This window comes from Schistocerca serialis, chromosome 9 (genome assembly GCF_023864345.2).
Source record: "Schistocerca serialis cubense isolate TAMUIC-IGC-003099 chromosome 9, iqSchSeri2.2, whole genome shotgun sequence".
NCBI lineage: Eukaryota > Metazoa > Arthropoda > Insecta > Orthoptera > Acrididae > Schistocerca > Schistocerca serialis.
Genome location: NC_064646.1, coordinates 227,445,869 through 227,463,388, shown reverse-complemented (window position 1 = coordinate 227,463,388; position 17,520 = coordinate 227,445,869). Strand labels below are relative to the sequence as shown.

The 17,520-nt window shown below is 44.5% G+C and overlaps 1 protein-coding gene across 1 annotated transcript in view; it reads left to right on the top strand.

Annotated features, from left to right (window-relative positions):
* The window catches only part of LOC126419507 (putative odorant receptor 69a), a 108,340-nt gene extending 91,550 nt beyond the window's left edge, over positions 1-16,790 (top strand). The window contains exon 7 of the mRNA XM_050086696.1: positions 16,686-16,790. Within this exon, the coding sequence (XP_049942653.1) occupies positions 16,686-16,757 (72 nt within the window). The 3' untranslated portion in view covers positions 16,758-16,790. The remainder of the gene's footprint in view (positions 1-16,685) is intronic.
* The last annotated feature ends 730 nt before the right edge of the window (positions 16,791-17,520 follow it).

The following is a 17,520-nucleotide window of genomic DNA, read 5'->3' as shown; positions in this document are numbered from 1 at the left end:
TGGATGTAGTCCTGTGGAACGGCTTGCCATGCCATTTCCACCTGGCGCCTCAGTTGGACCAGCGTTCGTGCTGGACGTGCAGACCGCGTGAGACGACGCTTCATCCAGTCCCAAGCATGCTCAATGGGGGACAGATCCGGAGATCTTGCTGGCCAGGGTAGTTGACTTACACCTTCTAGAGCACGTTGGGTGGCACGGGATACATGCGGACGTGCATTGTCCTGTTGGAACAGCAAGTTCCCTTGCCGGTCTAGGAATGGTAGAACGATGGGTTCGATGACGGTTTGGATGTACCGTGCACTATTCAGTGTCCCCTCGACGATCACCAGTGGTGTACGGCCAGTGTAGGAGATCGCTCCCCACACCATGATGCCGGGTGTTGGCCCTGTGTGCCTCGGTCGTATGCAGTCCTGATTGTGGCGCTCACCTGCACGGCGCCAAACACGCATACGACCATCATTGGCACCAAGGCAGAAGCGACTCTCATCGCTGAAGACGACACGTCTCCATTCGTCCCTCCATTCACGCCTGTCGCGACACCACTGGAGGCGGGCTGCACGATGTTGGGGCGTGAGCGGAAGACGGCCTAACGGTGTGCGGGACCGTAGCCCAGCTTCATGGAGACGGTTGCGAATGGTCCTCGCCGATACCCCAGGAGCAACAGTGTCCCTAATTTGCTGGGAAGTGGCGGTGCGGTCCCCTACGGCACTGCGTAGGATCCTACGGTCTTGGCGTGCATCCGTGCGTCGCTGCGGTCCGGTCCCAGGTCGACGGGCACGTGCACCTTCCGCCGACCACTGGCGACAACATCGATGTACTGTGGAGACCTCACGCCCCACGTGTTGAGCAATTCGGCGTTACGTCCAAAATGGTTCAAATGGCTCTGAGCACTATGGGACTCAACTACTGTGGTTATCAGTCCCCTAGAACTTAGAACTACTTAAACCTAACTAACCTAAGGACATCACACACATCCATGCCCGAGGCAGGATTCGAACCTGCGACCGTAGCAGTCGCACGGTTCCGGACTGCGCGCCTAGAACCGCGAGACCACCACGGCCGGCGGCGTTACGTCCACCCGGCCTCCCGCATGCCCACTATACGGCCTCGCTCAAAGTCCGTCAACTGCACATACGGTTCACGTCCACGCTGTCGCGGCATGCTACCAGTGTTAAAGACTGCGATGGAGCTCCGTATGCCACGGCAAACTGGCTGACACTGACGGCGGCGGTGCACAAATGCTGCGCAGCTAGCGCCATTCGACGGCCAACACCGCGGTTCCTGGTGTGTCCGCTGTGCCGTGCGTGTGATCATTGCTTGTACAGCCCTCTCGCAGTGTCCGGAGCAAGTATGGTGGGTCTGACACACCGGTGTCAATGTGTTCTTTTTTCAATTTCCAGGAGTGTATAAATTCACCTACAATAATGCGGCTGCAGTAATTTTGACATGCGCGGAGAAATAGTTCTAATGAGAGGAAGAAGTTTGTATTTATGGGTGTTTCAACAATGGCTACCGTGCAACTATTAGTTCACTAATGGTACTTCTATTTTCGATAGCAGAAAGCAAACATAAACAAGCGAAAAATTGATTTGAATTGAGTCCATAATTCTACTACTTCCAATAGAGAAAGAAAATTTTTAGATAAGGGGATAGCGTTCGGCGAAATATCTTAACTTTTCGTTGAATACGAAGCGTTGCGCTGGGCAGCACGTCGGCGGGTTACGATGTTGTGAACAGGATACAGGCAGTTCCGCTTGTTAATCTTCTCCGGCGAAACCCGAACAAAGTTTTTGAACAGCTATATCAGTAGCCCGTTGTTGACCTGTGCCCCCTTGCACAACACATTACGTAGACAGCGTAGACATCTCCGGACGCGAAGACTGCGTCTTCTTGCGGTCGTCCCGCGGTGTCGCGATGTCACCGTCTGGCGGCTCTTGAGGCCGCACTGTCCTTGGATCCGTGGATCTGGGGGAAGAGACACAGAAGGATCACTGTGCACACGACAATGGCGAACTTGATTGTGATATCGGCGCTGCAATCCGTCTGGGTCTGAAATGAGATACATGCATGCACCAAGTCGACGAAAGATCTCGCCTCGCGCCCACCGTCTGTTGGCGCTAAAAACCCTGAAAAACAAAATATCACGAGAAGCGAAGCGATACTTGAAGCCATCCTTCGGCGCCGGATGCTGAGGCGGGTGGAGCAGGTGGAGCAGTGTCCGATGGCGGCGGTCGTAAAGCAGTTTCACGGGCGATGGTCCAGCCCATGGAGGCGAACGATAGGAGGCGAGAAACAGTTGCAATGTATCCAGAATGAGATTTTCACTCTGCAGCGGAGTGTGCGCTGATATGAAACTTCCTGACAGATTAAAACGGTGTGCCGGACCGAGACTCGAACTCGGGACCTTTGCCTTTCGCGGGCAAAGGCTCTAATCTCATTCTGGAAACATCCCCCAGACTGTGGCTAAGCCATGTCTCTACAATATCCTTTCTTCCAGGAGTGCTAGTTCTGCAAGGTTCACAGGAGAGCTCCTGTAAAGTTTGGAAGGTAGGAGACGAGATACTGGCAGAAGTAAAGCTGTGAGGACGGGGCGTGAGTCGTGCTCGGGTAGCTCAGTTGGTAAAGCACTTGACCGCGAAAGGCAAAGGTCCCGAGTTCGAGTCTCGGTCCGGCACACAGTTTTAATCTGCCAGGAAGTTTCAGTTGCAATGTTTGATCCCTGGCGTGTGCGGAGCGAAGTTTGGCCATCTGCTGCTTGAAGGTACTGACAAAACGTTCCGCTTCGCGGTTTGACTGAGGATGGAACGGTGCACTAGTTAGATGCTGTATCCCATTACGTTGACAGAATGTTTCAAATTCATTTGACGTGAACTGAGGGCCGTTGTCCGACACTACGACTTGAAGCAACCCCTCGAGGCAAAATATAGAGGAAAATGCCTGAACTGTGCTAGTGACGTTGTCGAGTTCATTGGCACAGCAAGAGAAAACCTACTATAAGCGTCTACCACAATCAGCCAACGAGTGCTCCAAAAGGTCCCGCAAAGTCTATGTGCACACGTTGCCAAGGCCAAGCAGAGAATTTTTGTGGTGGAGCAGACTGATTTTCCGCACGTGTGTGACACTGTGACGTTATCTGTTGTATTTGGGTGTCCATACCCGGCCAAGTACAGTGTCGACGCGCTAACTGTTTCGTACCAACAATCCCCCAGTGTCCTTGGTGAAGTAACTGCCACACTTACTTTTGCAAACCTTTGGGGATCAACACACATGACTGTCCACTGTCGTATTGAACACTAATCACACCTTGCTGTATAGCGAGGCTATGCCGAGGTGGAAAGAATCGGCGCACTACAGAGTTCTTTATGCTATGCAATGAGCGAGGCCAAGACGTGCAAATGTATTTTAGCAAAATGTTTATGTCTAAATCAGCTTCCGTGGCCTGTGCAATTTTCCGATAGTTCGGAAGAAAGGACTGAAGCTTCGACGTGACAACAAGATGCAGTAGAAGCGTCAAAGTCTGTATCAGGGGCAATCAGAAGACATGAAAGTGCGTCCACATTACCATATTGAGCTGTCGGACGACACACAGTATCGTACAGGTATTGAGACAACAACAAAGCACATCGTTGCATTTTTTGGGCAGTTCGTACGGGAACCGACTTTGTAGGATGAAACAAGGACTGCAATGGCTTGTGATCCGTTACTAAGTAGAATATTCTGCCATAAAAATAGTGGTGGAATTTGGTGCCACCATACACAACAGCCAATGCTTCCTTCTCTATTCGTGAATAGTTACACTGAGCTTTGGACAGCACTTTAGGTACTAAAGCAATAGGCCTGTCCCATCACCAAATCTGTGCGAAAGCACTGCACCGATTCCGTAAGAGGGAGCGTCAACTTGCAATACAACTGATTAGTCAGGATCAAAGTGAACCAAGGATCGATCACTGAGCAATGCATCTTTAAGTTTAGTAAAAGCTTCTTGCCACTCATCTGTCCAAACAAAGAGGACATTCCTGCGACACCAGTGATGCAATGGAGCAGCTATTTGTGCAGCATTTGGTATGAACCGAATTAATAGTTCATTTTCTCTAAGACTGACTGCAATTCTGTGACATTGCGAGGAATTGGCAGGTCACGTATGGCTAATAGATGTGACTGAAGAGGATGTACACCTTGACTGTTTATGACATGACCAAGATACTGCAACTCACTTATTAAAAAACACACTTGTCCAGTCTACGCTTAAGTCCTGCATCAGATAACACACGAAACAAAGCATGAAAATTTGCAGTGTGTTCTTCAGGTGTATGACCTTCTACGACTATATCGTCCAAATAGTTTCAACAGTTTGGTACTTGAGCAGTTAGCTGTTCCAAATACCATTGGAAAATGGTGGGGCCGGCCGCGGTGGCCTCGCGGTTCTAGGCGCGCAGTCCGGAACCGTGCGACTGCTACGGTCGCAGGTTCGAATCCTGCCTCGGGCATGGATGTGTGTGATGTCATTAGGTTAGTTAGGTTTAAGTAGTTCTAAGTTCTAGGGGACTGATGACCACGGCAGTTGAGTCCCATAGTGCTCAGAGCCATTTGAACCAGCCAAAATGGTGGGTGTGGAAGGACTGCCAAAAGGCAAACGCAAATATTTAAACAAGCCTAAATGAGTATTTTGAATACACACTTTTTGAGATTTTCCATCTAGTAGTATTTGAAGATATGCGTCGCGGAAAACAATTTTTGAAAAGTAGCGACGAGAACCTAACCTGTTCCTGAGATCCTCTGGGCGTGACAATGGATAAGTATCAATGACAGTTCGTGAGTGGACTGTAGATTTAAAGTCAACACAGAGGCGAATGCGACCTGAAGGTTTGGGGAGCAAAAGCAGTGGACTTGCCCATTGACTAGCTTCTATGGGCGCAATAGCTCCGCTATCTTGCAATTCTTTAAGTTCAGCTGCTACTTTATCCCGTAATGCAATGGGAATTGTTCTAATAGTTCTGGCCCGGCAAAATTTCGACTTTGCACTGCTTTTCATAGTAATATGTGCAACAAAAATTTTAGCTTTGCCTAAATCTTCAGAAAAGAGTTCAGGGAATTCTTTCAGCAAGCTAGCTACATTGTCTTTTGCATTGAATGCAGACACTGACTACACATTATCCTGAATTTGAAAGCCAAAGAGATCACACGAATTAAGGCCAAATATGTTCTCGCAATCGTGTGATTGGAGCACAATGAAAGTTACAGTTCGTGTATGCATGTGATACGGGGCAGGCAAAGAACATTTTCCGAGAATGGGAATGTCTTGTCCATAATAAGCAGTCAGGTGCGTGCCAGTTTTAGACAGGCGTGGGGAGCCTAACAGTTCATATGTGTTACGATTCAGCTACGTAACAGAAGCACCTGTGTCCAACTGAAATTTCACACGTTTTCCACTAATATCCAAATGAACAAAACGTTTGTTGGACTGGCGTAGCACTGAAGAAACTGTTCACTTGCTAGTTTTGCTAATGCCTGCAACAGGCTTTGAATACACTGCATTGATTACATGGGACTTGTGATGAGAATTACATGAGTGGACACAATTCTTATGCTTTTTTCCGTTGCAAACATGTGGATCATACATGGCACTGTGCCTGTCGTGACGGGCAGTTTCGCTGTCTGTGCCGTGAATGGCAGCGAGGGCATGACTTTATCCTGTTCGCCTGTTTAGAGAACTGCGTATTCGGCGTGGAGAACTGTTTATGCGGCATAGCATATGCGAACTGTTGCTGCCTATTGGGCTGGTCACGAACAAGGGACGACTCGACATGACAAACTGGTGGCTGCTCAAATTTATTGGCCGACACGGCACCTGAATCATACTGATCTAGGATTTGCACTATGTGCTGGAATGATGGATTGGGCTGTTTCAAAATCTATTCTCTAAGTTTGACATCAATGACATTTTACACGATCGCATCAGGCAACAGCACATCTGAATATAAAGCACCACAAGCACACTTGAATTTGCATACCCTGCAGATCCGTTACCCACTGACGATAATTTTGTACTGACCTTTTATTGCAATTAAAGAATTGGTACCTAGCTGCTATCACGTTCACGTTGATCTAGAGCTTCTTACATACAACGTAACTCGGTCGTCAAATCAGTAGGCCAAAGTTATGATTCTTACCTGCAACGTCATTTTGGATCTCAACTTGCTATTTTATCTAATGGGTACCCATACAAAGGACAGCAATGTAGCACAAAGAGTGCTAAGAACATTCTACGTGTGAAGTTGTAGTTGCATCAGATATTCTGACGCAAAAAGCAAACTTAATCATTCAAGACTGCCATCAACAAGTTGCTGTGCAACTTCACTTGTTACGGAGCTACCAGCAAGTCCCATGCTGAATGGGAAACTGGAAACTTCCTGAGAAATAGGGCTGCGATTCACAGTAAATGCAGTCCAAGGCCTGTTGTAATGAGCCAAGGGCCAGCACCTAAGTCAGTTCTTCATGCTGTTTCCTGTTCACATGAGCTGAGCTGTGGCGGAGCGTGCACCTGCAGGAAAGTGGGTTTGAAACGTTCTTCCATTTGTGACAAATGCAGTGGAGTCAACCTTGAAAACGTGCAAGAACTTTTATGAAGAAAGTGAAGAAGAAGTGTATTTTATGGAAGTTAATGAGGAACTAGATGTTTAAGTTAATGAACTGGAAGAGGTTGACTCACTGTAAGAAGGACAAATCGCTCTGGGACCCACTCGATTTGCTGACATTAATTCTATTACGCAAGGAATTTTTGGTGACACCGAGGAATCTGAGGCATCAAAACATCAGAAGTGTCTCACAGATCCAACTCGTGTGTGCCTAAGTTGCCAATACACTGACAGACGTATTATGCATTCAGAAGTGATAATAATAAGTGTTACTAAACGCTAATCTCATTTTAATTATAATAAAGCTAACTACGTTTCATTTAGTGCATGTTTTCTTTATACAAGTAAAATTAGCTACCTATTTTGGGTTGCCCTATTCAGCTAATTATAGTTGAGTTTTCTGTCGCTGCTTAAAAAAAATGGCTCTGAGCACTATGGGACTCAACTGCTGAGGTCATTAGTCCCCTAGAACTTAGAACTAGTTAAACCTAACTAACCTAAGGACATCACAAACACCCATGCCCGAGGCAGGATTCGAACCTGCGACCGGAGCGGTCTTGCGGTTCCAGACTGCAGCGCCTTTAACCGCACGGCCACTTCGGCCGGCCTGTCGCTGCTTATTTAATACACATAACATAATGAGTAAATGATGTAGTATTAGAAATGTGCATGAGTCAGGCCTGAAATACCCTGGCGCTAAACATCGACTAGTGATGTAGGAATCATTAGATGGCTGCCCAGGAAGTATTCGATTACATGGGAAGTAATTAAATATGACAAAGTGAGATGCTGAATTCCAATACATAATACCGTACGAAACGTATTACTAATATATAAACAGAAACTGAAATAAAAGTGCTCAAAAACTAGGTTTTTGCCATTTTCCTCAAAATTTGGAAAAGTGATATTTTTGACGAACTGTCCGTCCTTCGTCTTGGATGCAGAAAAAGTTGTAGTAATCAGATATGACGACAATTTAGTGCTCTTCTAAAGAGGAAAACCCGTCAAAGTGCGAGGAGCACAGGGAACCGAGATTTTGTTGACAAAACTTGGTTTTCCAACCTTCCAACCATATGAACAAGTCAAAAAAATAAAATCATCTACCCCACCTTTTGCAAGGCACATCTACTATTTGACGAGACGACGCGAGTCTAGTGGCACGCGCCTCCTTAACATTATCGAGTGTTTTTCGTCAAGCGCTACCTGTCATTCCAAGTCCGACGGCAGCGGCGACATAAATTCGTGCTTAGAATACTCGACTACCTGGCAGTACGTGAAAAAATGAAACTAACAAGAAATATGAGAATGGAAATCTCGAGAAAGAAAGCAGCCCAATCATTTGTCGGAAAATTCCTGCAGGAAGGACAGGGCACTTACCCAATACAAAAATCTCGGTCAAATCGTATTGACGAATGATTTGTGCAACAACGTTTAAAAAAACCTGAACAGTTTATCCGCAGATTCTAACTGGATTCACCGAAAGTTACACCGATTCTGAATGGCCTTACGAACGAGAAATTCTGGAGAAGAAACATGGAATAGTCGAGTGACATCCACAAGATTACACAAGACCTTACTCCTGATGGAAAAGAAACATAAATTTCGATCAACACCGTCATAATGAAAACCAAAGTGTAAACTTAGCAACCGTATTTCTGAATTCATTAAATGTGCCATGACTACCGTTCTACGATCTCAAAGTGAAGGTTGATTGGCTAGTCGTTTTCCTGCGTAATCTGAATTCGTCGAAATTGCGCAATGGCAGAAGACTCTATACAAGAATAATTTTATCGAGGTCAGTACAACGACCGCAAAAAAAATGAGAAAACAGTATTGATGCGGTGAAAACCTTTTATTTCGATCAAATTGCTCTTCAGTTTCAAAATAGTTCAATTCCTAGTATAGCTGGCCTACGGTAGGACAACAAAAAACCAAAGGCGATCACTACGGTGTTGTGATATCAACTTGAAGCAATGATAGTTTTCTCACAGCCAGTTATACGAGGGCTGCCCAGAAAATAATGAACCGCATTTTTTTTTCACCCGAAAACAATGCTAATAATGCGAAAAGTTACGTATGTGTTATCTGAAGTCTCCTGAGTGAGCGCGCCAAGTTTCCGTCACTCCCGAAAGATAGCGTAGCAGTAGGACAGTTTCAAAATGGCGTTTGTAGGTGCTGTACCTTACAAGCAACGTGCCGTCATTGAATTTCTACTGCAGAGAAAGAAACTGTGGGGAACTCTCATAAACACTTGTGCAAAATCTATGGAGCATCTGCCGTCGACAGAAGTACAGTTAGTCACTGGGCACGGAGGGTAAGTTCATAAGCCGGCCGTTGTGACCGAGCGGTTCTAGGTGCTTCAGTCCGGAACCGCGCGGCCGCTACAGTCGCAGGTCTGGGGGTCCATCCACGGTTCTCACACCCGACAGCCTTGACCTAGTGCCCTCGGACTTCCACTTGTTTGAGCCATTAAAGGATGGCATTCGTGGAAGACACTTTGAGGACGATGCGGAGGTGATTCACACATTGAAGTATTGGCTCCGCCACCAGGACAAAGATTGGTACCGACCGCTCATACACACCCTTGTTTCGCGCCGAAGGGAGGCGATACAACGGATGGAGATTACGTGGAAAAATGGGGTGTATAGATAAAACACCATTCTTTTGTTTGTGTATTTCTCATTTTGTTCAGTAAAGAATTGTTGAAGAAAAAATTGCGGCACGTCACTTTCTGGGCAACCCTCGCACGTGAGATGCTCACGATTTGCATCACTCGAAAAATTTATTCAGTTACAGCCAGAACAACAATACCGTGAATATAATACATTGCCTGAGAAAATAAATGAAGCACCGAGAAGACATGGTCGTATGTCAATGTAATTTCGTACAAGCACACACCATCAGTGGGTACGTAAATCATTAAAGAACTACAATTTTCTGTGACATGTAGAATGGCTACCAAACTGCATTAGCATTTTTTCGATTTTAGTGTTGTAACCAGGCTCGGAGGGGCATGTAAAGGGAATGGACAGCGTCAGATGCTGAGTTATTACTGCAAAGGACACACAGATGCCACATACTTGTGTGAGACAACATTATCAAGATCCGATGGAGTTGGAAGAAGCCTTGCTGTGGGTCTATGTTTGGCCACCTGTCTGAATCATGATGTGCCCATATTTGTGGGGAATTCCGATGTGACAACAGCCTGTTGCAGGCTGCACGAGAACATGACAGGCATACTCGTGGTCAAGATCCGTGTCGACCAAGTCTGACCAGCACAAGGAGTATCACCGTATTTCGGACCAAGCACACCGTAGCTGCCACCCGAGAAAAAATAACAAACTCCTTGCAACATTCGATGTCATCCCACATCATTAGTCAGAGTCTTGCTGCAACTGGTGTACACAGTTACTGCCCCATGTGTAAGCTGCCATTAACGCCACAAATGGCAGTATCTGACCTGGTGTCATGTCCAGAAAGCATGGACTGCTGATGAATGGCATCACATTGTGTTTAGGGATGAATCGTGGTTTTGCACTATTCTGGCTGATCATCGTCAGCGTGCAAGCAGCGCCGTGGCGAGAGGTTCCATTCTTCAACTGTTTTCGAAAAGCACAGCGGTGTTATTCACAAATACATGGTTTGGGGAGCCGTCGGGTATAGCTTCAGGTGGCGCCTGGCAGTGACTGAGGGTGACGGTAAAAGGGTACATCAGGGACATCCTACGTGCTTGGGTGTTATCTCTCAAGCGACAGGATCGTGGTACCATTTCTCAGCAGGACAGTGATCGTTCACACATGGGCTTTAACTCTATGAACTGTCTTCATGGTGTTGACGTACTCTCGTGGCCCACAAGATCCCCAAATCTGCCCTCGATAGAAAATCTATGAGGCCAGATGGGATGTCATCCCATCCCAGAGCCAGTATCCAGTATATCAAGGACCAGTTACAAGAGTTGTGGGGCAGCTTGCCTCAGGAGGGAATAGAATGACTTTATGACACCCTTCCCAATCGGATCATTGCATGCATTCAGATCAGAAGGACGATGGTGTTGTCTATAAGAAAACTGCCAAGCCAGAAAACAGTGGGAAATTGCAGGAAAACCTTCAGACGATAGACAATTGGTGTAGGGACTGACAGTTGACACACTGACAGTTGACACTGAATGTACATAGATGTGATGTATTAAATAGGCGAAGATATTCACTACTGCACTATTACACTATTGGCGACAAATCATTGAAAAAGTTAAATATAGTAAAATACCTAGGAGTAACCAAAAGTAACATTAAGTATAATGGCCACATAAAACTAAATGTAGAAAAAGCAGATGCCAGGCTTAGATTCATTGGGAGAATTTTAGAGTAATGTAATTCGTTCACGAAAGAGCTGGTTGACAAAACAGTTATTCTTGAGTATTGCTCATTAGTCTGTGATCATTACCAACCTGGATTAATTGAAAAAGATTAATAGACGAGATAGAGACAGTCCTGTGAAGAGCGGCGCATTTTGTCGCAGGATCGTTTAGCTGACGCGAGAGCATTACGAAGATGAGATTTTAGTTTCCTTAACATAAACACTATTCGCAACACTCAGTGTCGATGACAGTGGATATAACTACAGACCTTAAGAACTCAACACAAAAATTTGGCGATATGGCAAAACGTCTTGATTAAATCGACGCCCTTGGTGCAAATGCTCATAGCCGTAATGTCTGTGTTCGACATTTTCGTGAATGAAGTGCAGATGCCATTACGACGTGAGAAATAAGACTGAAAAAAGTATAGCGTAACCCAGACTCCACTGAACAAGTTTGGAAGAGGAAACTGACTGTAGCGAGATGGAAGTAATCACCCCGGCTATCACCTCAAGCGGTTTAGGAAAAACACGGGAAACATGAACGGCGAAATAGCGTTAAAATAACCTCAGGGTAATCTCGATTGGTGTAGATCTCAACCGCCTCGTTATTAGTGGATGATTAGTATATTCTGGGTCATTAGCTTATCCTTTCACACGCGGGATATTAGATTGATAATGCTTCTACCCGGTGCTCCAACACCCTGCTTTTCCCTTCAAATGTATTGCAGCCTAGCGTCTATAGGGTGACCCAAATATCCGTTAACATTTGAAAATCGAATACTTCGCTGAATAATGTCAGTAGACACGTAAAAATTGACACAAATGTTTGACATGACATGGGGTTGTCTTGGAACCAATAAAAGTGTACTAAATGGTGAACAGATGATGCTGCATATGATACAAAAGCAATAATCAATACAACAATTCATTATTAGCAAAGGCGATGTTCTTTATAACAAATGCTCAACATATCGGCCTTCACTTATCAAAACCTGTAGTTGACGGACAATGCTGTGAACAGCACGGTACAGCATGAAATTGCCGTCGGATGTTCTCTTTCAACGTCCCTAATGAAATGGGATGACCGCGGTAGACTAGCGACTTCAGGTAACCACACAACCAATAATTCTACAGACTGAGGTCTGGGGATCTGGGAGGTCAAGCATGATAGACGTCGCGACTCAGCACCCGATCCTCAGAAAAGGGCGTGCGCAAGAGATCTTTCACACGTGTAGCAATACGGTGCGGAGCGCAATCCTGCATAGAAGTCGTAACCTCCATCAAGTGTTTATCAGCCACGCTACGGATGTTCTGACTCCCTCTCACAACAGTTCACTTTATACACGATTCTCAGGTGGTGTCACTGACGTGTTCCTGTCCACCGTCATCTGTTGGCAAGGTTTTGCACTGTTTTTTGGTTCCAGTAAAACACCATGTCATTGGAGGCATGCCTGTAGAGTTTTACCTCTCTATCCGTGAATCCATGCCTACTACAGTAGTACAAGTGTATATGCCAACTAGCTCTGCAGATGATGAAGAAATTGATGAAATGTATGATGAGATAAAAGAAATTATTCAGGTAGTGAAGGGAGACGAAAAATTAATAGTCATGAGTGACTGGAATTGGAGAGTAGTAAAAGGGAGAGAAGGAAACATAGTGGTTGAATTAGGGGAGAGAAATGAAAGAGGAAGCCGTCTGGTAGAATTTTGCACAAAGCATAACTTAATCATAGCTAACACTTGGTTCAAGAATCATAAAAGAAGGTTGTATACATGGAAGAATCCTGGAGATACTAGAAGGTATCAGATAGATTATTTAATGGTAAGACAGAGATTTAGGAACCAGGTTTTAAATTGTAAGACATTTCCAGGGGCAGATGTGCACTCTGACCACAATCTATTGGTTATGAACTGTAGATTAAAACTGAAGAAACTGCAAAAAGGTGGGAATTTAAGGAGATGGGACCTGGATAAACTGACTAAACCAGAGGTTGTACAGAGTTTCAGGGAGAGCATAAGGGAACAATTGACAGGCATGGGGGAAAGAAATACAGTCGAAAACGAATGGGTAGCTCTGAGAGATGAAGTAGTGAAGGCAACAAAGGATCAAGTAGATAAAAAGACGAGGGCTAGAAGAAATCCTTGGGTAACAGAAGAAATATTGAATTTAATTGATGAAAGGAGAAAATATAAAAACGCAGTAAATAAAGCAGGCAAAATGGAATACAAACGTCTCAAAAATGAGATCGACAGGAAGTGCAAAATGGCTAAGCAGGGATGTAGAGGCTTATCTCACTAGGGGTAAGATAGATACTGCCTACACGAAAATTAAAGAGACCTTTGGAAAAAAGAGAGCCACTTGCATGAATATCAAGAGCTCAGATGGAAACCCAGTTCTAAGCAAAGAAGGGAAAGCAGAAAGGTGGAAGGAGTATATAGAGGGTCTATACAAGGGTGGTGTACTTGAGGACAATATTATGGAAATTGAAGAGGATGTAGATGAAGATGAAATGGGAGATACGATACTGCGACAAGAGTTTGACAGAGCACTGAAAGACCTGAGTCGAAACAAGGCCCCGGGAGTAGACAACATTCCATTGGAACTACTGACGGCCTAGGGAGAACCAGTCCTGACAAAACTCTACCATCTGATGAGCAAGATGTATCAGACAGGCGAAATACCCTCAGACTTCAAGAAGACTATAATAATTCCAATCCCAAAGAAAGCAGGTGTTGACAGATGTGAAAATTACCGAACTATCAGTTTAATAAGTCACAGCTGCAAAATACTAACGCGAATTCTTGACATACGAATGGAAAAAGTGGTAGAAGCTGACCTCGGAGAAGATCAGTTTGGATTCCGCAGAAATGTTGGAACACGTGAGGCAATACTGACCCTACGACTTATCTTAGAAAATAGATTAAGGAAAGGCAAACCTACGTTTCTAGCGTTTGTAGACTTAGAGAAAGCTTTTGACAATGTTGACTGGAATACTCTCTTTCAAATTCTAAAGGTGGCAGGGGTAAAATACAGGGAGCGAAAGGCTATTTTCAATTTGTACAGAAACCAGATGGCAGTTATAAGAGTCGAGGGGCATGAAAGGGAAGCAGCGGTTGGGAAGGGAGTGAGACAGGGTTGTAGCCTGTCACCGATGTTATTCAATCTGTATATTGAGTAAGCAGTAAAGGAAACAAAAGAAAAATTCGGAGTAGGTATTAAAGTCCTTGGAGAACAAATAACAACGTTGAGCTTCGCCGACGACATTGTAATTCTGTCAGAGACAGCAAAGGACTTGGAAGAGCAGTTGAACGGAATGGATAGTGTCTTGAAAGGAGGATATAATATGAACATCAACAAAAGCAAAACGTGGATAATGGAATGTAGTCGAATTAAGTCGGGTGATGCTGAGGGAATTGGATTAAGAAATGAGACACTTAAAATAGTAAAGGAGTTTTGCTAGTTGGGGAGCAAAATAACTGATGATGGTCGAAGTAGAGAGGATATAAAATGTAGACTGGCAATGGCAAGGAAAGCGTTTCTGAAGAAGAGAATTTGTTAACATCGAGTATAGATTTAAGTGTCAGAAAGTCGTTTCTGAAAGTATTTGTATGGAGTGTAGCCATGTATGGAAGTGAAACATGGACGATAAATAGTTTGGACAAGAAGAGAATAGAAGCTTTCGAAATGTGGTGCTACAGAAGAATGCTGAAGATTAGATAGGTAGATCACATAACTAATGAGGAGGTATTGAACAGAATTGGGGAGAAGAGGAGTTTATGGCACAACTTGACAAGAAGAAGGGACCGGTTGGTATGACATGTTCTGAGGCATCAAGGGATCACAAATTTAGCATTGGAGGGCAGCGTGGTGGGTAAAAATCGTAGAGGGAGACCAAGAGATGAATACATTAAATAGATGCAGAAGGATGTAGGTTGCAGTAAGTACTGGGAGATGAAGAAGCTTGCACAGGATAGAATAGCATGGAGAGCTGCATCAAACCAGTCTCAGGACTGAAGACCACAACAACAACAACAACGAAGGGGTGGAGATCTCCTCTGAACAGCACAAGACAACAACAACAACAACAACAATCCGTGAATTAGTGGATTTTCAGATCTAACGAACTTTGGGGGCTCCCTGTATATTGATAAAGGTTAGATTGCTTTACGATGTGCAATATTAATTTTGAATGTCTGCATGATATGCATTTGAGGTCCCAGAAATAAAACAGCCCGATATTCGCCGCGTAAATCTACGTCTGCATTCATACGCAGCTTTGAATCAAACTTACACGGATAAAACTAAAAATTACGACCGCCTGCTTAATAGCATGTTGATCCACCTCTGGAACGCAATACAGCAGCGATTCTGCGTGCCATAGATTGGACAAACCTTTGCTAAGTTTCTGGAAGTATGTGGCACTGGGTATCTTCGCATAGACCACGCAATTTCCGTAAATTACGGGCCGGTGTTTTGTGGTCGCTGTGCTGGCACCCGATCACACCCCAAATGTCTTCCACTGGGTGCAGTCAGATCAATTTGATGGCGAAGCATCAACATAAGTTGACTATAACGCCCCTCAAATAATGATAATATGATTCTGGCCTTGTAACACGGACAGTTATGCAGTTGTAAAATACCATAGTCGTCGGGGAAGACAGGAAGCGCGAATGAAATCAGATGGTCTCAATTCTGTTCACATAGTCTGCAGCTGCTATCATCCCCGGTGAATGCACCCCATAGCATAATACAGACCCTTCAGCCAGCATCGGTGGTGCACTGCACGTTTCGAGAACCTGTTCGCCTGGATGAAGGCGAATCAGGGTACTGTCTTCGACCTGCTGTAACAAAGAACGTGATTCACCAACCAGTCGACACATTTCCATCGATCCACAGCCTCACCTCGATAATCAAGTGCTCTCTCCAATCCTAATTAACGATGTAGTTAGGTCAACATAGGAACACATGTGGGTCGTCTGCTGCGGAGCGTCTTTTCCAATGGCGTGCGCTGAACAGTGTGGTCCGTAACACTTTTGCCTGCAACAGCATTGTAACTTTATCGTAAATGACCCGGATCGTGGCCTATCTTGTTTTACCGAGGAAACAAGCCTCCAACAACCACATTATGTGTTGAGACATGGGTGTACAACATCTTGTCACCTGCTCGTAGGTTCACCGTCTTTCAACCGCTTTCCATGGATGCCCACTAGCGTAGGGCACAACAGCTTCGCCGTATCCCAGATGCTTGTTCCCAGGGGGCTAGGCCTTAACAATGTGCGCTTCGTCAGAATCAGTGGATTTCCCCATTAGAGACCCGTATCATCGCTACACTGATTCCCCACTGGTCTCTCCTCCACTTGTAGGTGTTTAAAAAAGTGTCACATTTTCGTACAGGGTGTTATTGGTCAAAAGTAGTACAAAATATCCTGTACTTACTGGTTTCCCGACATATCATTAACTTTTCTACTAGTTTTGAACAATACTATCTCCTGTATAAATATGGCACTGTTAACACGCTGTACACTTTCCTCACTACGTGACGTACCTGGAACGCCACCAGGCGGCATCAATTCGCGATGGGCTGTGGTCCTAACGTTTTGTCTCTTCAGTTTATTTTAGGAATTTATGCCCTGACGACGCATCTGTCACAACAGTAATAAATTATATATGTGCTTTCTCATCTCTTGCAGGTTTTGAAAGCTGCCTACACCCTATTCAACTTTGTATACCAAACAGTCGGTGCAGAAGAACCATTAAACTAAACGGACTTTCTCTGAGAAAGAAGAAATATTGAGAAACAAGGATTTTTTCATTTTTGTTGTAATTCATGTTCATGGATGTGCACAGATGTAATTTGCAGCCGCTATACTATACTGAAAACTGTTGCCTTAATAATTTGTAAAACGTTGCGCATAAGCGTTTAACAACATTTGTAACATACATCTGAAGTAAAATTAATTACAATCCATGTTTTTCGTTAGGCAACGTAATAGTTGATAGCATATATTACTTTATCCACGTATTTTTTCGTGTAGCTAGATAAAACGAAGACGTCACATTTATTTAAAGAGCTCTTAATTTGTATTCTCTCTGAAGGAAATTAGATATAAATAATTCATGACTTATTTATAAAGTTTTATTCAGGCAGCACGTTTAGCCGGTTTCTGTTTCGTAAATTACGAATTTAGTTCCGTAAATTATGTATTCAGTTTCGTAAATTCAATAATAATAAATGCACCATACGTCATATTTTTTAGATGAATTTTTCGTCTCATGGTATATTAGACAGTTACGTTTGTTCAGACTAAATTAAGCGCGGCGGGGATTCAACTGATTTACTTTCTACTGGGAAGGAAAATTAAAACAATGTTGTTAGCCATTATATTATCTGTTACAACATACTCCGGATCTGGTTTGCCGGCCGCGGTGGCCATGCGGTTCTAGGCGCTCAGTCAGGAAACGCACGACTGCTACGGTCGCAGGTTCGAATCCTGCCTCGGGCATGGATGTGTGTGATGTCCTTAG